At 41.9% G+C, this 22,634-nt stretch overlaps 1 protein-coding gene across 1 annotated transcript; it reads left to right on the forward strand.

The window, feature by feature from the left end:
- Positions 1-567: 567 nt before the first annotated feature.
- Positions 568-21,977, forward strand: znf1035 (zinc finger protein 1035). Its single transcript, XM_046044169.1, has 3 exons — positions 568-950; positions 12,563-12,627; positions 12,734-21,977. Exon 3 carries the CDS (start codon positions 12,774-12,776, stop codon positions 21,273-21,275), a length of 8,502 nt encoding a protein of 2,833 aa, XP_045900125.1. The 5' UTR covers positions 568-950; positions 12,563-12,627; positions 12,734-12,773; the 3' UTR covers positions 21,276-21,977.
- Positions 21,978-22,634: the final 657 nt, after the last annotated feature.

Below are 22,634 nucleotides of genomic sequence, written 5' to 3' on the forward strand. Positions count from 1 at the left end.
CCCCTTATATCATAATATAGGTATCAAGTTTTTTCTCCCATCTCTAGAACAATGTGTTTTTTTCTTTCCATGGGAACTGGTTGCTGTGCCTCCTCAACCCAAGAGGTTTAGTCTAGACCAGCACAAGAAGAGGTGGCGCCATTTTGTAGAGTCTTGCTCACAAAATGGTTGTGTGCAACTTATTAACCCTTTCGAGGGCAACCACGTCTAGTCCAGCAGACAAGTAGACATGCCAGATTGAGTTCCCCAGTAACTCACACTCATGCAACATCAACGGAGTGGTACTGAAACTGCACATGGGAGCACTTAAGGTTTACTGAGGACTTCAATGATCTGCCCCGTTACTATCAGCACATGAAACTGCCTGTCTGCCACAGCACGTAGTTAGTGCAGGAGCAGCTGCAGCAGTAAGGAGCAACCCTGGTGCAGTCGACCGGAAAGAGACACCGTGCTACCGCCCCGCCAGTCTCTGGTCGTAACAGCCATAGAACGTGGAGGGGCGGGCTCTCTCAGAGTCCCCGCACCTTGTTATTGGTTATCATCAGACAGTTGTATAACGTACGAACAATTTCAGGCACATTGTCTGAAAATGCGCAAGTAAAGATAATGGATGCCGATCTGGATCCGGCGCTGGTGTTCAGAGCACATCAAGCAGTGTAGCCCACGTCGAGTGGGAATAACACAAGGGTTTGACGAGTGAACGACCCCGATCTACTCACAGTCCATAAAGGAAAAAAGATCTCCAGGCTGTACTGATCAGGAAACACGGAAGCCATCGGCAAGAAGGACAATTGCCTTCTTCGCATATTGGCAAAGACAGCTAACGTTAATGCCTTTGAACGAGGTCTGTTACGTGATTATTACAACACAAGACAATGTAACGTTAGCCGATAAGCCACAAAGGAAATCTACCGGCGAAGCACGCAAGAGCAACACGGAGTACTGATCAGGTAAGGGGTCCTGCTTAAGACCAGCTGCAGAGAAGCCATTAGCTGTCGGGTATCCGTGCTTGCTAGCATTGTGCTAATCCCTGGGGAAGCTAGCTAGCTAACGTTAGCTTCACCCAGAACATCAACCAACGTCCGTGTAAAATTATGTAAAACACGCGATTAGTCTCAAACCGCAACGCTGCGGTGCATATTTACCTTGAGCTGATGGCATCCTACCGTTCTGCTCTCCTCCCACCATGCTGGCAAAAAGTACAGCATCTTATAATAACATAATCAAGACAAGAGCAACACACAGCTTCCAGGTGGTCCCACATCGCCGTTTCCCGTTATTATCTAAACTAAAACGTGGGATTATTTAAAATGCTAATTTCTGTCCAAAATGACAGTTGAGAACAAAACACGAGTTTACAAAAAAGTTTTGGAACTGTTATTTACACCAGTAGGTCATCTTTCATAAGGACCCGGCTTGGGGCAGCTCTGCAGATGTGTGGTTTAACAGCTTCAAATGGTTTATAAAATGCACAGTAAGCTCTGAAACAAGTGAACAAAGTTGTCACTGTCTAAGTAAATAAATACAATGATCTCGCCCCAAATAACATGAACAGTTCCATTTTCCTGGATGATGCATCTCTGTTGTCACTTCACTAGTCCATAGTTCTCTGGCGAATTTCTGTGACTTAAGTATATTAGTATATCCACCTGTGACCAAGAGGTCTAAATTCAGAGAACAACATGCTGCAAGAGACTGCAAAAGTCCCACAGCCATTTTTGGATAGTCTCTACTCCAGTAGCTTCAGCCAAACAGTGAGTGATTCTTTTCTTTCCCCCCTGTCTGTGAAAAGGTGACATAAGGTAGGCTAAACCTTTTTTTTCCTGTGCATATGGACTCCCTCATAAAAATCAAGTGTAACACGTCTGCCAAATTTTATAGAATTGTACTTGCAAGTGTAGTAGTAGATTGATACCCATTTGCTCAGAAAAATCATTGTCATGTTTTGGCTTACTTGAATGATATTAAAAACTTCTAAAGAAAGAGACCAATGAAAAGTAGTGAAGGAGAAACCAACCTGTGACAGGGGCTGGACTTCTTTGTTAGAAAAAACATATTTGATAGTGATAGTGACACCATTAAGTTGTAATCGAAAGTGACCATTTAGCGGGTAATCTATGTGTGGACTGATTTGCCTGGCTTTGGCAGATGTCAGGCTACGTTACATTAGCTGTGTTGTTTGTGGTTAATTTTCATTGTAGCCAACTAGGAAGTTGTATTTAGCATTTTTGCTCTTTGCAAAAAAAGACACCTGCACCGCTAGCCTTTCACATGCAAGAGTACACAGCCAGTTTAAAGGCTTTGTTATTCACTATAGTTTGATAAACGAAACACAAAGTGGTGTATATCATGGCTATAATATCAGCTATAATTGCTGGTTCAAGTGGTGCTGGTGGCCAGTAAGAAATTTGTGGCCCCGCACCCAACACTGACTAACCAGCTCTGATTTTGTGACAGTGACACTACTACAGATATTTTGTTTGTGGGCTGGTAAATCTTAACTGTCAATATCCTTATTTCTGATCTGTGTATTTGTGGTGTTTTTCACATTACCATAGAATTAAGATGAATCTGTGAAGATATTTTTATCCGCTGTAGGCCTTTGGTCACATAATCTATTCTTTTGTGCAAAGAGCTATGCGAAGTTGTTTTCCACTGGCTTTGCTTCAGTTTCATTCAGGCCCGTCCCCCCGTATACTCTGCGGCCAGTCCCCATGCTGGTCTTGCTTACTCTGTAGCATTCTAACAGTGGAGGTGGAGTTGGTTAGCAGCTGGTATCAAAAAAAGGCCATGACACATTGTGTGCTAACTGACATGCTTCAGTCCTAGTGTAGATCCTCTTCTGTGTCTACCCAGGAGATCGTCTTAGTGAGGGACCATATTTTCTGCAGGACTATATTAGCTTTTGCCTTTGTGGTACACCAGGTAAACATAGTTTACATGTAAGAAATCCTGTAAATTGTCAAATCAGAAAGAAGCATTCTTCATGACTTTTCTGCATTATTCTGTTTGCTGTGGAGTATGTTGCTCACCACTGCAGGGTGTCACAGGCACTCTTTTTGCTGCTCCCTGTGCCACTCCTGTCAAATCCGAGCATTCCAGCGCTGCTGATGTCAATCCATGAAAGGCGCAGGTGCAGACGTCACTCAATAAAAGGGAGGGAGAGGAGTTAATTGTATGATGCTAGTGCCACTTTTAACTGGAAGCAGGAAGCGCTGCCACAGTGGCAACCAGTGATCCCCATGCCCACTCAGCTACTGTGTCGTGCGCTGAAGCCCTTGTCAGCTCGTTTTCAGCTGCACCTTCAACTACAAAATATGGCTAAGACAAGTAAAGATTGCATTTTTATTTTTTTTTGTTTTGCTCAAATTAACTTGCCTTTTTAGGTTTTGAAATTGGGCCCTGTAAAAAGGCATTGTGAAGACAATACCATAAAGATTTATGTGCATGGCCTGAAATAATAGTGTAATTGATTGATCGAGTGCAGTATTCAAGTTGGCAGCCAGTGTTTCCGCTACTTTCATCTAAATCGCAAAATGTTGCCCCATTTAACTCTATTTGCCTGCAGCAATTCTGTCGCTCAAAGGGCATCATCACAACAGAAGCACTTGTTCACTTGCTGTGGGATAAGCTACAGTTGTGATGCATCCCTATTCTATTCATAGCTTTCAGTCACGTGACATGCGCGGTGACCAGGAGGGCAAAACAACAGACCCTCATAGCGGCTCACACCGCGACTCCCACGTAGAGTCGCCGCAAAAGCAGTCAACTTTTATTTGGATCACCTTTCAAGTGTTGGGCATATCCTATCCATATAAGGTTACAGCATCCGCGGCCGCATTTCTACCATTTAAAACCGACAGTTCCCTGCCGCTGCTCGACTGCGGTATGTTTACGTTTACCTTGTGGGGAATCCCTCACCTAACACAGCCCAGGCTTGTCTCCCCCTCAATTAGTGCATCCGAAAGCACAACCATATAGCATTTCCAGAAACAGCGTATCACTTGCTTATTGGTTGTCAGGCAGCGGAAAATAACATATTTTTTGCCCTCCAAGGGAGCGTTTTCATTGGAATGTGACGTCATGTGAAAACTATGAATTACGCACGTAGCACACACTGGATGCGTCATACGTAAAGAGTACAAATGGCGCTTTTCCATTACCAGTACCAACTCAACTCAACTATGCTCGACTGTGCTCCGTTTTCCATTGCAGATAGTACCCCTCGATGTAGCTGGTTGTCATAGCGATGCCACACACAACTGCCTTGACGTAATGTTCAATGCGACACATACACCAGTGACCCACACAGCTTTCTCTTGATTTAAGTTAAAATGTTTGAACATTACTCAGAATGTAAAGACCGATGAGTGGTATGAAAACCTTCCAGCTGTGTTTTCCTCTGCCGTTGTTGCTGCAGCGGTCTGTGTGACGGTGGGAGAAGAGGGCTTTGTGAGCGGACGGCTGGCCGGCCTCGGGTGCTCCTCCTGTGGGTTGGTGCAGGCTTCCCCCGCCGCCACTTGCGGAGCTCCTCAACTCCCAAAACACATTTTTGTTCCGCCATCTCTTTTCATAAAACTGTCAATATTCTAAATCTACATAGTTTGATTTCTCACCTCAAAACTTCTCAGAAGTGGATTTAGTAACCCCACAATGACACATCCAAACATTGCAGATATTTGGGCCTACTTAGAAAACAGTGGGTGTGGGTGTTTTAACCTGTGTCACATGCCACTGTGTTTGCTTTTAGTACAAAATTCCCTCCTTGTGTTTCTGGCCCTCCACCACAACTCTGTAAGGAAACCCAGTGTGTGGAAACAAGAGGGGATGTTGTACTAAAAAATCAAACTTTGTAAGATACTCTCTTGATTTATCTGATTCCGGTTGCTAATGCCTCATGTGGCCTGTGGTGCCAAAGAATGTCATGGTCCCCGCGACACATGCTGTTCTCTGGGCTCAGTTTTAATGTAACTCACCACTTTGACTGCATCAGTAAGACTTTCATGTTGCACTGGCAGCATATCCTTGGACTGCTGTGGACTTTGCACAAAAAGCAAGGGCTCCATTTTGCATTTGTTTCCGTTTTGTAGAATGTACCGCGCCGCCTCAGATTGTTGTCCATTCAATGCAGCTTGCACTTATTATAAGTTAGTTCCAACACGCTTATTCCACAGTAGGCTTATTTGAACCCAAGCTTGAATCCATAGTATTGAAAACTTTGTATCCTTTTGAAGTAGGGGAAAGTGCCCCACTGGAGAGAAGCTGCTCCTAAAATGTCACCTTCTAACACTTGCTGAATGCGATTTCACTACATCCTTGTATTTAGGCTTCTGGAGTGCATAATGGTCATTTGCCTTGATGCAAGCTGTGGGACATTGTTTTGTTATCGGGCATTTTGTGTACTTCCACTGAATCATATTATCAGACAATTGTTTGGTTTTCAAGCGACGCGGTGGTGCAGCGCTGTTAGCACTGTCGCCTCACAGCAAGAAGGTTGTTGGTTCAAACCCCCTGTTGCCACGGCCTTTCTGTGTGGAGTTTGCATGTTCTCCCTGTGTCCGCTCCGGCTTCCTCCCACCATCCAAAGACATGCAGGCTAGGTTAATTGGTGACTCTAAAATTGTCCTTAGGTGTGAATGTGAGTGTGAGTGGTTGTTTGTCTATCTGTGGCCCTGTGATGGACTGGTGACCTGTCCAGGGTGTACCCCGCCTTTCGCCTGATGTCAGCTGGGATTGGCTCCAGCCCCCCGCGACCCTGTACTAGTTGACGATGGATGGATGGTTTTCAATTAATTGGCAACAGACTGATTCAGGACCATGCCACGGGCTGTATGTACAATAAGGAGATGGCGTTATCTAACGAGGAGTAGTTTGATAAGCTGCACGTATTGCCTGCTCTTTTTTTTTTTTTTTTTTTTACAGGAAAATGCTGTCTTCTTAAAACCTCAAATGGTTTCAGTGCGTTTGTGGCAGAAGAGGTAGAAGTGGACCAGAGGAGTGTATTATTTCTAAATCCTATTTAAGCTTGGATTGGGTTATTAGCTGTCTTTCCATTAATGTAATTTTATGTGCATGTTAAAGTATCACATTTGTAAACGTTAAAGGAAACCGCAAAATTGTTAAATGTTTCCAATGTCAATTTTGTTAAAAAAAAGACCTTTTACGTGACATGGTTTTTGTTTTGTTTTTTGAAAAAAGTTAATGCACTTGCGACATGGAAACACCTTTTCCAAAAAAGTTACTACATAGCAAACATTTAACTCGCATGACTGATCAGCTGTTTCTGCTCCGAGAGGAGGGGAAGAAGGGTTAGGGAATTCCTGAAGCCCTACCTCCACTTTTCTCTCATAGATGACCAAGGGACTGGTTTTGTGTGAATTTTTTAGGTTTACTGATGGTTGGAAAATGATTGGTTTTGTTTCCATTTCGTAGACTCTACTTGTGTTTATAGCCTAGCCTTTACCACCACCCTATGATGAAACTACGCTGTGGCCTAGTTTATTTGTTCCAAACCATTTGATGGAAACGCATCTAATTTGCATTTCTTTTCTTTTGACTCAAATTAGCTTGATGATTAGATGGAAGCACTGCTATTGTTGAACAGCACTTGACTGCATTGAACATCTTCTTTAACCATACTAGTTTTGTGCCATCCATATAGGTTACCCTTTATGGTAAGGATAGTGGGAAGTACTTAATAAAAGCACTGTACTGGAATAAACCAAGACAGTGAGCACTCGTGGCCTAGGGCTATAAGGTGCAGACCATTAAATGCAGCGACCCTCGATTCACATCTGGCTGGGTACCATTCCCCTTCTCTCTTAATAAGGTATACAATGCCCTCTGAATATTTATTTAAAAAAAAAAAATCATGCTTTTTGGTTAAGTGATCCACACACATCCATTCTGAATGGGCCTCTCATCAACATTTGGACTGCGACCCAGTACCTTCCAGATGGGAAGCATTTAGACTGTGTTGTACCTAGCCCGAGGGGAGAGCAAGGTACAGGGGGAAAGGGTAATATGAAACCAAAAAGCTTTGCTTACCTTGATTATGCGTAAGGCTTTAAAGTTAGACCAAATTGCAGTAAGCACAAGTGTAAATCCAGACTTAAGTCTAAAACCTAGTTGTGACAGTTGCAGTGCAGACACATTTTCTGGACAAAAGTGTCCTTTTACAGATAAATTCACTGTTTCTGTTATGGTGCCATCGAAGTGTTTCCTGCAGATTTAGAGTTTAGTTTTTTGGTTTGACATCTGACACTTGAGTGAACTGCAAAATATTATAAAAGTATATTTAGAGGTTGGCTCCTGACCGTGGAAGCACTTTTACAGTATGTCAAATTGGCCAAGAGTTTAGTCGGACTTTAAATCAGTCCCCACTTTACACTGTATTTTCAGGTGTACCTTTATGAATGGGGAAAAGCTGGGTCACAGCTACTTAGGTGGGCCGCCCATATATATTCTGCATATGGTAATTCACTTGCCCTCAAACCCCTGATTTGAATTTCAGCTTTGAGCTCTGAGGACTTTTTTTGCAAGCAGTATCTAGTATAGGGGTCAAAAAAGGAGATGGTGGCAGATGTGGAAGATGAATGCTAAGGATAGCTCTGTTCCATTTTGGTATGCCAGTAAGCTGATCCTGCACACACAATACCCTGGCGCTGGCAGCATTTCTTTTAGGTGTTGGTTTTACAAGTCAAAATGTCTGCTTGCTTTATAGGCTTTTTGGATGATCCTCAGCAGTGATTCAGCTGTAGGATTTGTTGTGTTGTCGGCAGCCCATTCCTTTCTCTTTGGCCTTTTCATTAATATTTTCAGAGAATCTACATCTATGTTGGCTTGATCACATGTTAAGACTGTCAGTGTTGATGAAGCAGTTCTGCTAGAAGCAATGGTAATTTGTAGGGCACCTGAATATAAATTACTACTAGTACTTCTTAGGGCTGTGCGATATGAATATCTATTGTTAGACGATAGAAAAACGTCTATTGTTTACAATTATGCTATGCTAATTATCGTTTATTTAGTTGTGTCGCAAATTCCACACACGTAATACTTTGGTGAGGGAACGGTGCTTTGCACCACGGTGAAATTCGTTTTCCATTGGAATACAACATCTATTGAATGTCCAACGTAAAACTAATATCCAACTTGAAACTAACTTCACTGCATTCCGTTATTCCACACATGTTGGCGTTCCAGAGAAGAAATTTGCATTAAAAATAATCGACAAGCCACACAACACTATCCAGCAGTGCCAGCCATGATGTGTGAGTTGGGTAACGTTAAATGACTTGCCCATGGACACTCGGTTTACTTTATAGTTCACCAAGACATGCTTTTAGCTCCAGTCAGGGTGCAATTTGGGGGGGAGGGATTGTGTGGGATTTCCCCCTTTCTGGTTTACATATCCCTGCCTCTCCTGAATCATTTTTATCCCATAACTACTCTTAAAACATTTAGAGAGAAAATGGATTGTCATTGTTATCATTACCTTGTCAATACTGGCCTGAAGTTCAGCCGATGCTAGCTTCGGCGGTCTGAGTTAGCCAAAGTGGGTATTTTCAAGAGTTAGTTTTTTAAATATGAAATTTCCTTTGTATTTCCCTGGACTGTGCTTTCTTACTTAGCTGTTGCTTTGGAACATACCCACTTGATTTGGGAGGTAGATGGGCACAGCTTTCATGAGTCCTCCCACCCTGTCCTCTCCAGGGGCCTGAGGCTTATCCAAGTCAGGGTCACAGTGGTAGGATGCTAAGCAAAGTAGCCCAGATGCCCCTATCAATAGCTTTGTCCCTCAGCTCTTCATGGGGATATTGGTGCCTTCCCATGCCTAATAATCATTCAAGCATGCTTTGAATTTGCCCGTTTGGAATGGGTTGGCCTTGGCTGAGTCAAACCATGCAAGAGAGGATAAGCTTGTGTTCAAATTGAATTCAGCGCTGGGTTAAAACAACACAGGGAGCTGTTTTGGTGTGAGGGCGTGCGGCTTTAGGTACTGGTGAGATGTGAAATACAATCTAGTTGATCCATGAATCCATACATCTGTGAATCTGTTCACTTCTGAAAGCCAGAACACTCTATGATACTCAGAAGCAGGCTTTTGAAACTCTGGAAAATTATGCTGCAACACCTTGCCAAAGTTGCAAAACTTGAACCAGGTTGAACTTTTTTGCTGGAGTCCTCAGTTCTTGCTTCCCCACTGCATCACCAGACTGACACAATTCAAATGAATGAGATGGAGGTGTTTTGACACAGTTAAAGTTGGGCCTTAATCCCCTTTCAGACCAAGTCTTTTGACACTGCTTCCTCCAAAAAGGATGTCTGCTGGGATTATAAATTCCTCAAAGTTCTCCTTCTCTACCGTCCTACAATATCCCTAGATAAGGTCAGCAGTTCTCCTTGCATGCTGAAAATAGTCTAGGCTAACCCCTGCCCCTTTCTGCAGTTTTCTGACAGTTTACCAGAATCTTTTTTAGGCCTACAAAAGTTCTTTTCAATGGCCTCACCAACATTCTCCCATATCCAAGTTTTTACTTAATGCAACTGTGTTATCTGGCTAGTTATTAACTAGGGCTGCACCTAACGACTATCTTGATAGTCGATTTAATCTATCGATTATTGAAACGAATAATCGACTATTCCAATTATGAATAGCAAAATTACACAATACATCTTATTTAGCTATCAGCTTTTAAATTAAACTTGAGGTTGTTTTAGGCATGTGCTAATTAACAGTCAAAACAATAAAATAAATACTGCTTTCAAAAATGCATCTTTTAATGAACGTTTCTGCTGCAGCAACAGGAAGTTCCTCTGAAAACAAGTCCTGATCTCAGCAGCTGATCTGCTCTTTAGTGACAGAGCAGTTTACTGGTGTGTAAACACTCCGTACTGCAACACACCGGCACAAACTGACACCATATACAAAGAAAGGAATAACATTATGCATTATATATTGCTACAGGGGGGTCAATAATTATTATAAATATTTAACAATTTTATAGTAGATAAATCCATTAACTCAACAACTCACAAAACTTTTTTTTTTTTTAAGGGAGTTTGGGGCAGATTAGCCGCCCCCTCACGCATTGACAGGAGTTTTCTCTTCTTTAGAATATATGAAATTGTCCTGTGTTGTCTAATCTTGCGCACTCGGCAGCAACACATTCTGCAGCTGGGATTGTCGCCGTGAGCAATGCATCGTTTATGATTGTAAAGTCTGTGTGTGTATCATAAATGTGCTACTCTCAGCGCCATTAAAAATCAATCAAATTGTCCAAAGCAAACTGTATAGAAAACATTACAGTTCATAGCGTGAAGTAACACGGCTTTAAGGTGAAGCTAGCTCGCTAACTAGCTTACCGAGACGAGTCTTCATCATCCACAGAGCAACATTACGTGCCTCCTCTTCAGATGCGCCGGTGTTTCCAGGAATGCTCAGCTTTGCAGATGCTGCAGTTCATGACCTTTTTGGCTGAGTGAAAAGTGAAATGCTTCTACACTTTAACTTTACTGTATAGCAAACCTACTTTTGTAATACAAATTATGACTTAATATTCAGAATTATTCATAAACTCTCGATCGCGGGGCACCACCGGAGATTCAGTTCGCTCAGGGTCTCCGAACCCCTGAGTAATGTTTAATAATTACACAATTATTCACTAGTGATTGGGTTCTCTTATGGGGAGAATTTGATTCATAAGGGCAACTAATAAACGCAAGCTATTTGGCTATGAGTTTTAAGGATTAAAGATAATGGATTAACAAACTATTGGACATCACTGATCACATAATGCAGGGTTTTAGCCTTACTGCTTGTCGTTTCTGGTCGGCGGCCTCACACCGTGCGTTTTTGGTTAGGACAGCTTAAAGCTGTTGGCCGGTCGCATTTTCTGCCAGGGAATTGCTCCGAAGGTCCGTCTTGGTCGCCTTATTGAAGAAAACTTGCAATGGTAGGCTTTTAACCTTGGCTCAGGTTAAAGGTCTGATTGTCCTTTGTTACTGCAGTCTGATAACTTCTAACAAACAAAAGAAAATAAAAAGCAAGTAAGTATTGGCGAAACCAAGTCATTCTTCAGGGAAAATGCACTCAGTCAGAGCTTGTGGAGATGCCTACATATGTTCATCACCTAGGCAACTCTATTAAATTATATGAAACATAGTTACTTATAAAACCAATTTTGTCAGCCCCTGTCCAGTGCTGTGCATCAAGTTAAGCAAACCTATATCTAGTTGGTAGGGGTGACAGTAATGTGTATTTGTCTGAACCATTCGGTCCAGCATGTTCAGTTCAGTATACAACTTTCTTGGTTTTGTATGCCCTGTCACCCAAACAATTACTGTGAAAACAGCCGACCAAATGTACCATTACTCGCGCGCACAGCAGAAAAATTCATGCATCTCCTGAAAAAAGTAACTACACAACGCGGCAACGTAGGCCACAAGAAGTATGATTGGTCTACTTAGTTGCCTTGCATCTCCTCCAAGTTCCCAGGAAGTGCACCGTGCTTTGAAGCCAATTTTATTAGTGGCCAAACAAGTAAAATGGTGGATACTTTCTTTTGAGCATCACAACCCACGCGGAATTACTATTGTCACGATTTAATACATTTGGTCGATAAAATTTGAGAAGTCGCACAATTATTATTTTACCTACATTCAAGTTAGTAGAGGGCAAGACCAGAAATACAGTGGAACATAGGAGCCCCACCGCCAACTACTGTTTTGGCGGTGTTATTGTAAGAGCGATACCCATGCAGCAAAATGCGAGGGTACCTGCCTTCCCATAGGTATCGGCGATACCTTTAAATCCAGTGCCCCTTCTCTGCTTTTGATTGACTCTCACCTTCTTCCAGAAGTGAGTTTTGGGGAAAACAGGCACACACAGATGCGGCTGACAAAAATGTTAGGTGCGCCAGTACGACCAAGTATTTTGTTTACACTACTTGACAGATTTTTGGACTAAACTGGTTGCACTCTGAAGGTGCAGAGTGCCGGAGTATGTTTGTGCTAGAGGTCAGTGAGGTAGAAGCGGGGGCTAGGTTGGTGGAAGGCTTTGTAGGTGATGAGAATTTTTAACTAGATTCTTTGTTGAATGGGGAGCCAGTGGAGGGTTTGAAGGACTGGGATGATGTGATCTCTGTTGCCGGACTGGGTGAGCAGACAGGCAGCTGAGTTTTGGATGTATGGTAATTAAGGTGGCATTTGAATGACAGGGCTATCCGAAAGACAGACAAATGAGAGGTCAGAGCTGGTATCCCTACATTTACTTCCACTGTATGGGAGCATTAGGAAATTTTTTTACAGCACTGATTAAGGTCGAGCTATATTCGGACATGCTTCAACTGAAGTCATTATGTCCGTGGACACACTTCAAACATGTAAGTTATGACAGCATCACTCAAATTTGTTCGAATGAGTCAAAAACAGGCTGGTATGCAATTCGGCAATTCCTCCTGTAAATTCTCATCCTGTGTCTGAATTATAGGGACTTGTAAAATGTTCACAATAATTAAATGAATATAGATTTCATACTTTTTGTTTGTTTGTTTTTCAGGTATCGATTTTAGATGTAACCCACATCATCCTGGCTACTCCTAGTGCTTGTATGTCCAAGAAAAGGTCAGATTTCTGTTTCTGTGTGTGTGTGTGTGTGTGTGTGTGTGTGTGTGTTTGTTTTATTTTTTTGTTTTTTTTATTGTTATAATTCTATGCTTTGTGTTTTCAGGATTGGGTAAATAAGCCCTAGCTTCCAGTCCTTGAGGAGAATGGCTCATGGATGGGATTCATACTTCCATAACATTCCACCTCTATCATCAGATCCAAGCACTTTAAGAAGGACATCAGAGTCAGAGGGAAGTCTTTCCCAGCATATAGAGAACCTCGTTGGACATCATGACTTCTCCAGCACAGCAGCTTCAAATGAAGCCCCTGCAGCAAACTCAAACTTTAACACAGACTATTACTCAAATCCCAGTATTGGAAATTCTAGCTCGGACTGTGTTTATCAGAGATACTACAAGGAAACACCATGGCAAGCCGATGGAGAACAAATGGACAATGTTTACTTGCAAAGATGTGGAAATAGTGATTTTGCCGCAGATGGATTTTCGACATCGGAATCTTTTCCTTCATCTTTTGCCACAGATTTACAAGGACTTAAGCAGGACTGTGGAATGCTAGCGACATCATTTCTTGACGACTACTCGGATGTCAGTAGCTGCTCAGATGCAGATGTTGGTGAAAGAAGGCCCTCTTGTAAATTCATGGCAAGTCATTCAGTTCCAAAACCTAAAACTGATGTTACGATAAAACAAAGCTCATCTGAATGGCTTTTCACACACACTGGAAATATTACATTTCCAACTGACAGTATGTGCCCTAATATGTCAGAGACTAATATTCTTCTGTCAAGTCCATCAAATGTGAAGGCAGGAGAAAATATAGATGAATGTGCACAAGACAAGATGGAAAGTCCAAAAAACACTGTCAAATCTTACACAGGAGCCAACCAGTCCCCTTCAACTTCTAACATGGTGACAAGTACAGGGAGTGAGACTGTCGGGGATAGAAATGATTATGGTGATTGTCAAGATCAGAAACAAAAGGAGGATCTGAAGAGAAAATTCAGTCAAGGAAAATGTTCGGACACCTCAATAAGTGGCAATAAAAACTTGAGTGGTGATGGAATAGAGGAGTACCGAGATGGCGATGAGGAGGAGCAAATCACTGCAACTGCTCAAAAGATCATGACTACATTTGACAGTGAGCAAGATCACTTTAATGAAAAGGTCCCAAGAAAGAAAATGAAGAAATCATTTGACGTAGACAATGATGGATTTGATAATGCCAACTCCACAGATGGTCAAGACAGAAATATGAAAGAGGACAAGCAGGACAAAAGTGAAGTCCTAAAAAGGGAAAGAAAAGAATCGGGTTCATTAGAAATACTGATTTTTGATGAGCAGAAATGCACTGGTGGCCAAGATGAAAATGTGGAAACGGATTGTAAGGAGAAAGAAACTCAGTCAAATACCTCTCAAACTTCAGATGCACTGGGTATCAAGTCGTCAGATTGCGAAGATGCTACTCATGAGCTTAGTGCATGCACAAGTACCTTGAAAAGCAAAAGTCATGATTCTGAATCCTGTTTGCAGATATCTGAGCATCAGTCTTACGAAAGTGTAGCTCAGGACAATATTTGTGTTATGAGTGTTGGTCATTGCAGTGATGCAAGAGGCAAGAATGAGAAAAATAGTGCAAGTCAATCAGAATCGTGTTTACAGTCAAATGGCTCCTGCACAGAGTGGACTAATGGAGGAGAAAAGACACATGCCACTTCTTCTCCAGAATGTCATGGCCCTGGTGTCACTAGTGACTGTCTTTCTATTGATACTAGTGACAAGAACGTACAAGGTTGTGCTAGTCATGTAGAATCCTGCTTACTGTCAAACATCTCCAGTACAGATGCAAATATCTATCTAGAAAAGGAAATGACAAGTCCACCAAAGAAGAAAACCACATCTCATACTGATCCAAATGGTAGTGGCCCTGATGTGACTAATAAACAGAGTGTTTCGAATAGTTCAGAATCCTGCTTACAGTCAAACATCTCCAGCACAGACAGTACCTGTCTAGAAAAGGAAATGTCAAGTCCAGGAGAGAATCTAAATACAACCTCTGATCCACATCAGCAAAAGTCAATACATCAAAGTCCAGTGGCCCTAGAACAAGAAAATCTTAGTGGAGATGTTGCTGAAAATGCAAGAGAGTCATTTGAAGAGATGGACACACCTACAGAAGGACCACCAGTGCTTGGCATGCTGTATGGTGAACCTCTGTCAAGAGAAGACTCTTCATGTGACACTGATGAAACAAAACTTGACACAAGTCAGTATCAAGACACTTATGTGGCTGGACCTGACAGTAACGGCATGAACAGTTTAGAAGGACAAGCACCTCAACTAAAATCCTCCGTACAAATGAGAAAACGTCTGCAGCCTGTTGTAATATTGAAGACCACCGAGTCAGTAAATGGAATGAATAACTCATATCATTGCGCAGATTGTCAGCACACAACCCACAATGTAGATCGTCTAATTGAACACCACCATTGTCGTCATTCAGTGTACAGCTTCCAGTTTTGCAAGATGTGTAATCTCTACCTGATGAGGAATAATCAAGCAGAAAAACATGTGTGTGGTGTAAGCAAAGAATGTCCTCAGCTCCCTTCTGATTCCAACCTACAAAAGAAAAGACACCGCCTCGGCCGCCACAAGTGCATTAGGTGTGGACTCTATTTTTCAAAAATATTTCAATATATCAAGCATATGCGGACTCACACTGGCAAAACACCCTATAAGTGTAATGGATGTGGATTATATTTTGCACAGAGTAGTACCCTGCAAAGACACAAGCGTATACCTGGTAGATGCAAGCAGCCAAAACCTCCAGTTACAAATTGTGATGCTGCTATGAGTGACACTAAAACACCACCACTTATGGACGTTGTACAGAACAAACCATATGCAAATTTGCCCGAATGTTATGTAAAGCTTGTTGACATCTCCAAAACTCATATGTGTAGTGTATGTGATAAAAGCTTCTCAACTGCAGAGGAGGCCAAAAAGCACTTCAACAGCATACATAAGGGAAAGAGTTTGGCAGTTTCACCACTAAGTCAGTGTACCACAAACCTCAGTGCTGAGGAAAGTCAAAAAGTAGACAATGACGCAAGAGGAAAACACAAATGTCCTCTTTGCCCACGGCTTTTCAAGTACTCATACAACAGGGCTCGGCATTTACGTGATTGTGTCAGAAATTCAATAAGTGGTGGCAGAGGGAAAATTGGCAGTAAATACCGTTGTCCCTTGTGCCACACTACCTTCACTTTACCATCCAACCGACATAGACACATTCAAACATTTTGCCTCAGAGAATGTGTTAATCGGCTTGCAAAAGAGAGTGCTAAATCAAGGCAAAATCTGGAACAGAGAAAGACAAAGGTTGAGCAGAAAACAATGTCAAAGGAAAATGAACAGAAAAAACAGCCTAAGGACATTGAACAGAGAAAACATGCACCCCCAGCTTCAACAGCCCACAAGGTTGTACCACGTTACAAATGCAATCTGTGTCCAGCTGTTTTTTCTCATGCTTCTGGAAAGTACAGACATATGAAGAAACATGAGTTGTTTAAACTCACTGGCAAAATGTTCAGGTACAGGAATTCAGTTTTCTCTACCATGTCTAAACCAGCACCTTTAAGTAGTGCAAAGACTGAAGAGAGTAAGGACAACTTAAAATCAGCTGAAGTAAATAGTGGTCGAGCAATGAGCTGTCGCTTTTGTGGAAAATGTTTCAGCATCTCGCAGTCACTGAAGAAACATGAGCGCAATCACAGAGGTGAAAGACCGTACCGTTGTCTGGAATGTGGAAAAGGATTCAAGAAACGTTCCCATCTTATTGGTCATAAAATCGTTCACCAGAGGAGGATACAGTGCACTGTCTGCAGAAAGATTCTTCCAAGTATTGGAGAACTGATCCAGCACAGAAGCTCACATAATAAAAGGGGAAAGCTTCAATGCCCAGACTGCCATCTGCAGTTTGAGTATCCTGCACATCTCCTCAGGCATCTAGACACCCACAAAAATAGAGACACTAAGGCACATCAGCTTGAAGAGGGACCACCATTAAAACCACAGCAGTCCATGGAATCTGTGCAAGAGCAGAGTGGACCCAAGCAGCTACAATGTTCCTTATGCAAAGAGATATTTAATGATGCCCAAGTGCTAAGAAAACATTGTCTTACACACATATCTGGGTCCTCGTCAAACCAGTGTCCTTTTTGCAAACTTAACTTCAATAATCGCCGCTATTTGCTTCGCCACATGATCAAACATACTGGAGACAAACCCTTTTCCTGCACTAACTGTGGAAAACAGTTTTACCGTGACTTGTACCTTAAACTTCACAGTGAGAGTTGTTTGCCTGCTCAAACCAGACATCTTGTCACTATATCCAACACTACGTCAAAGGGGTCACATAGGTGTTCCTATTGTCCTCGGGTGTTTACTAAGAAAATCCGCCTGATGGATCATCACCGTGGTCACAAAATAAACTCTCTGCTTCTGTGCTCAAGATGTGGGCAGTACTTTGGATTTCGAAAATTAAATCAACATCAGAAGAACTGCGGGGGGACTACCGAGCTCAACACTGGCTCATCAGCTCCTAATGGCGATGTCAGTAAAAGCACTTCACGGACAAGCCAGAATGGCCATAAAATGCCTTTACAGTCCAATGCAACCATGATGCTTCAGTTTAAATGCACTCACTGTACACAGAGGTTCAGGTACAGATCGTTACTCTTGAGACATCTTGTTACACATACTGGTCTGCAACCCTATGCATGTATGCACTGTGGCCAGAGATATAGAAGTCGGACAGTATGTTTGCAGCATGAAGCTTTGTGTGATGGTGTTAACAATGAGGGGCAGTCAAAAGTCAAAAGTGATGCAGTAACACAATTATCAAACATGCCTAATCTCAGAGAGGTACCGCAAAAGCCCCAAGCAGAAGGTGAAGTGGAGTACAAGTGCAAATTCTGTACCAAGACCTTCATGAAATCAAGAAACCTGAGACGTCACATTTTGACACATAACGAAGTAAAGCCTTATCGATGTAAAGCCTGTGACAGTTGCTTTTCGAGGTATGATCATCTAAAAGTACATCAGACTCGTTGCAAAGGGAAAAGAACACGATTGGAAGTCTGTATTCCCAAAATCAGTTTAGATGATGTTGGCAAGGGTTGGCAAAATAAGTTTGGCATTGAGCATGCTGAGAAGCAGGACACATTCGAGTGCAAAATCTGTTCAAGGAGCTTCTCAACTCGGTCTAAACTTTCCCGACATGACACTATGTTCCATATCACAAAATTATTCAAGTGCACACGCTGTGACTCGTCATTCGCTCATGAAAAATCGCTGAAAAAGCACAGAAAGATGAGGAGGTGCAAAAAGGTCTCCAAAGTAACAAATGCTGCTCTACCACTGGGAGCTAATCCACCCACAGAAAATATAACAAAACCCCTTGATGGGGTGAGAAATCGTGTTCTTCAGAGAATCCAGCCTTATTTCAACAAAAAATACAAATATGTATGTAGTTATTGCCCCCGTTCTTTTGCAAACAGCTGGCAGTTGGGTGTGCACACCCGCCTGCACACAGGAGAGAAGCCCTATGCCTGTGATTACTGTGGTCAGAGATTTATAAGGAAGGATTATGTGCAGCGTCATTACGTAAAGTGCACCAAGAAACAACAGCAAAGTAAAGTGCTCTGTGACAGATGTGGAGGGTTTTTTTCTCACGCCAAGCTTGAAAATCACAAAAAAAGTTGCACTTCAACACCAAGCTTATCAAAGGCAACAGTTTGCCAACCATCAACCTCTCAAAGCCCACCGAAGGGCTTTTCTTGTGCATACTGTAGTTCCCGCTTTTTGCTGTTTTCACAGCTCCAAGAGCATTTTTTAAATGCACACAAGATGGAAACAATGGTTCCACCAGTGGCTACAGCTCCCTTACAACACCATCTGTCAAACATGCCAAACATAAAAGAAGAGCCTTTGGATGAGAGTTGTGACGAACGGTTTAGTGCTAGTGCTAATCTAATCTGTAAACTAGACACAGCTCTTGATGGCGAAGTCCCCAAACCATTTTCCTGCCCAGAGTGCAATATGTCCTTCGCAAATAAAGCTGGACTAAGTGGTCATCTGCGTGTACATGCAATGGAGTTTCCTTTTAACTGTAAAACATGCAAGAAAGGCTTCTGGAATAAAACTCTTTTCCGTAATCACTATAGGAAATGTAGATTTGGACGTATTTCAGAGAGTAATACAACCCAACAGATGGAAGTCCCTTTAAAAGCAGAGATTGATTTTGCACTAAATGACTCTGTTTTAGTGTTCAAAGAAGGCTCCAAAACAACTGGCACTGGGGTTTTGCAGACCAATTTCTCATGCAAAGAGGACTTTATTGATGAATCCCCACAAAATTCTGAAGGAAATGAGGAAGGCAGTTCAAGTACAGAGAAGAAAACTGAGCAGTACCAATGTTCAGAATGTGATAAGAGCTTCACAGATGGCTTAATGCTCATTAGCCACCTTGAAGACCATGGAAGAGAGGAACAAGAGAAAAAGCGCAATACATGTTTTAAGTGTGGGAGGGTCTGCAGTAGTCAAGGAAGTCTTGAAAAACACATGAGAGTGCATGGAATTAATAAGAATTACTCTTGCCCCGACTGCTCCAAGATGTTTGACAACTTGTCTGACCTTGACATCCACAGAACATGTCATGACCCAAGTAGACCTTTTGCATGCAAACTGTGTAATCAAAGGTTTTGGACAAGACCGTCTTTATGTAATCATTATAGTGACGCCCATCCAGAGGATGTATTTACTTGTCGCTTCTGTAACAAAGCCTATTCAGTCAAAAAATCACTGGCAAGGCACTATAGAAAATGGCATCAAAATGAGCAGAAGGATCATGGGAGTATTGTCCAGGAAAAGAAGACAACTGAACAACAATCAAACTTTCAAGTCGCTACAACTGGTGACAGTGATGAGGATGAAAATAATGCCACTGAGGACAGCGACTCAGACTCTGCACCATACTTCCCATGCCATGTATGTGGTAAGACATTCCCAACTTCAGAAAGTCTTGAGGATCATCAGCGGTGTCACCTGGGTGAAAAACCACATGAATGCGCAGAATGTGGTAAATGTTTTTTCCAGGCAGCTCAGTTGCAGCACCATCAACGAATGCACAAGTCTGAATTTCAATGTCAGGCATGCGGCAGGGGTTTTGTCTCTCTCTTTGCACTCCGTAAACATAAGCATACTCATGGAAAGAGTCGTCCATACCGTTGTTCCAAGTGTCACCTCAGTTTCACTGGACCCTCACAGTTAGCAGAACATATGTCCACCCACCGTGAAGAGAACTTCCCATGTGACATATGCAATCGAGTGTTTCTCTCCAAGAGTAGTAGAGCTGAGCATCGGAAAAGCCACTCCAAGTCAGGTGACCGTCACCCATCTTTAACTTCAAGGGAAGGACACAAGTCGTCTTCACTTTCTGAAAGCTCATCCGTATTCCTCAAGGAACTTAAGTATCGCTGTGGTGTTTGTAGTGAGCGTTTCAAAGACCCAGAGGAGCTCTCAGAGCATGGTTGCATGGCAGCCAAAGAGCGACCATACTCGTGTTCAGCCTGCGATAAACATTTTCTGCATGCATCTCACCTGAAAAAGCACAGGATCACCCATCAACTATCATGTTCTAGCAGTGAATATCCATGTAATCAATGCAACAGTAGTTTTTCCTCTTCTCAGCACTTCCTCAGCCATCTTAAGAGTCACGTTGATACTACAGCAGAAATGAATCATAACACTGAAGGTAAAGATGGAGGTCCTTCACATGGTTTCATATGTCCAGTTTGCCATCAGTGTTTTGCCACTGCCACTGAATTGATTTGTCATTTTCCCACGCATCCTGATAGTACATTTGAATGCAAAATTTGTAAAATGACATTACCCTCTGGAAGTAAGCTTGAACATGATCGCCGTCATCTGACATCAGCTACTGAATATGAATGCACCGAGTGTGGCCAGAGCTTTTTAGGAAGCGATGCTTTCCGCCAGCACCACTGTTCCCGTCAAGAGCACGCAGTAATGCAGACTGAATACACAAATCCATCAGCAAAGACTTCCACTCCGACTTATCATCAGACAGCAGGAGAGGAGGAGGAGATTGATGTTACTGGAGAGGACTTTTACTATTGCCCTGTTTGCTCAATGCAGTTCTCTTCAAAAAGTAGTCTCTTGGAGCATCAAAATAAACAGCATGCAAATGAGAAACCATTCAAATGTGAGCTTTGTGGAAAAACATTTGCCGTGAGGCGGTACCTTAGAGAGCACGAGCGAAGGCATCGTCTAAAATCTGCTGCTCAATCAGCCAAAAACGAGCTCCGATGTACCCAGTGCCATGCCGAATTCACTTCAACACACAATCTGTCATTGCATATGAGAATGCATGCTGAAAAAGAAGTTGGAGAGTACCGCTGTGATATGTGCTACAAGTCATTCAGCCAGTGGTCTCTTCTTAAGCAGCACCAAGAAAGTCATGTCGGCCAAGTTGTATATGAATGCACAGAATGTGACAAAGCCTTTGCTTTTCCTCACCTACTGGATGAACATCAACAGACTCATGCTGGGTCATCTCAGTAATGGTTGTTGGATACCATCCCCCTTATCTATCTCTTGAAATAACTGTATTTAAAGTAACTTGAAATCCCTTTCATGCCTTACATGTGTACCTCCACTTGTACTCACAACTTAGATCCAGTTTGTATTTTTGGCCCTTTTTGCATACTTGTAAAGCTATTGGCTCATGTCACTATGACGGGGCATCTTCTCCTGAGTTTTTATTTACATTGTATATATTTTTAGTTCTAATATTGGAATTTGTTAACCACAAATTAGCCACAGTGTTTGTAAATCCATGACAAAATTGTGTAAAGGTGTTTAATATTCTGTGTGATGAATATAGACAAAGCATGATGTTTAAGCAAAATGTTTATGGAATGTCTTAGATAGAGACTGACCTTTTTGATCACTTTTTATGTTTGACATTTATTTTGAAATACTTTTTAGTTTTTTTTGACAATGTTTAAAATGGATTCAAACTGGTCGTTTTAATCTATTGGTATTTTGTATGACTATACATGTACTATAGATAATTTTGTAATTTTCAATTTAACATTTCTCAATGTTTATCATGGGTTGCATTTTTGATATTGCAAAGCATCTTGTACAGACATTTGAAAGATGTTGTAATTGAATATTCCTTTCACAACCCAAGGATGTTAGTTTCTTAAGAAATTTGAGTTGATACATTCAGTTAAGGAGTAAAGTCAACTAGAAAATCTACGTTTGGGTCATGTTTGTTTTTCTGTGTACTTTGGGGATGCTGACAGAAAGAAAGCTGTTGGCTTGTTATGAAAAGCCTCACTTCATTTAACCAAAATAGTTGATTAGAGCTAACATGATTGAAACCTGTTTTTGTGAGTCAAGCTAACAGAAGGCACATCGCTTTAGATTACAGACCTGATGAAGTGGAAGTAAGAGGAGAAACTACTTTGTATGAGGAAGGAAAATGGTGTTAGAAATACCACTGCCACAAACAAAAACAGTAAATCTTTTGTGTAATCTATATCTACAGGGTGATATACTATTATACAGATAAATGACATTAATGGAAGATATAATTGTTTCATTAGAAACTTAAAAAATGTTAAAAAATAAACAGAGTATGCCAGTTGGCGATGAAAAATGGTCTCCACATGGTGGAAGTACACAAGCGGTGTAGCAGCTCAGTGGTTAACACTGTAGAAAGTTTGTCCTGGTTTGAATCAATCAGACGTCTGGGGAGTTTCTGTGTGGAGATTTGTACGTTCTCCTGTATTTCCATGGGTTACATCTGGTTTCCTCCTTTAGTCTAAAGACATGTAGGTCAGACAAACCTAAATCTAAACTCTGTAGTTGTCTAGCTGTATTAGCGTTGTCATACGTTGCCAGCATGTCCAG

This window comes from Micropterus dolomieu, linkage group LG03, assembly GCF_021292245.1.
Source record: "Micropterus dolomieu isolate WLL.071019.BEF.003 ecotype Adirondacks linkage group LG03, ASM2129224v1, whole genome shotgun sequence".
NCBI lineage: Eukaryota > Metazoa > Chordata > Actinopteri > Centrarchiformes > Centrarchidae > Micropterus > Micropterus dolomieu.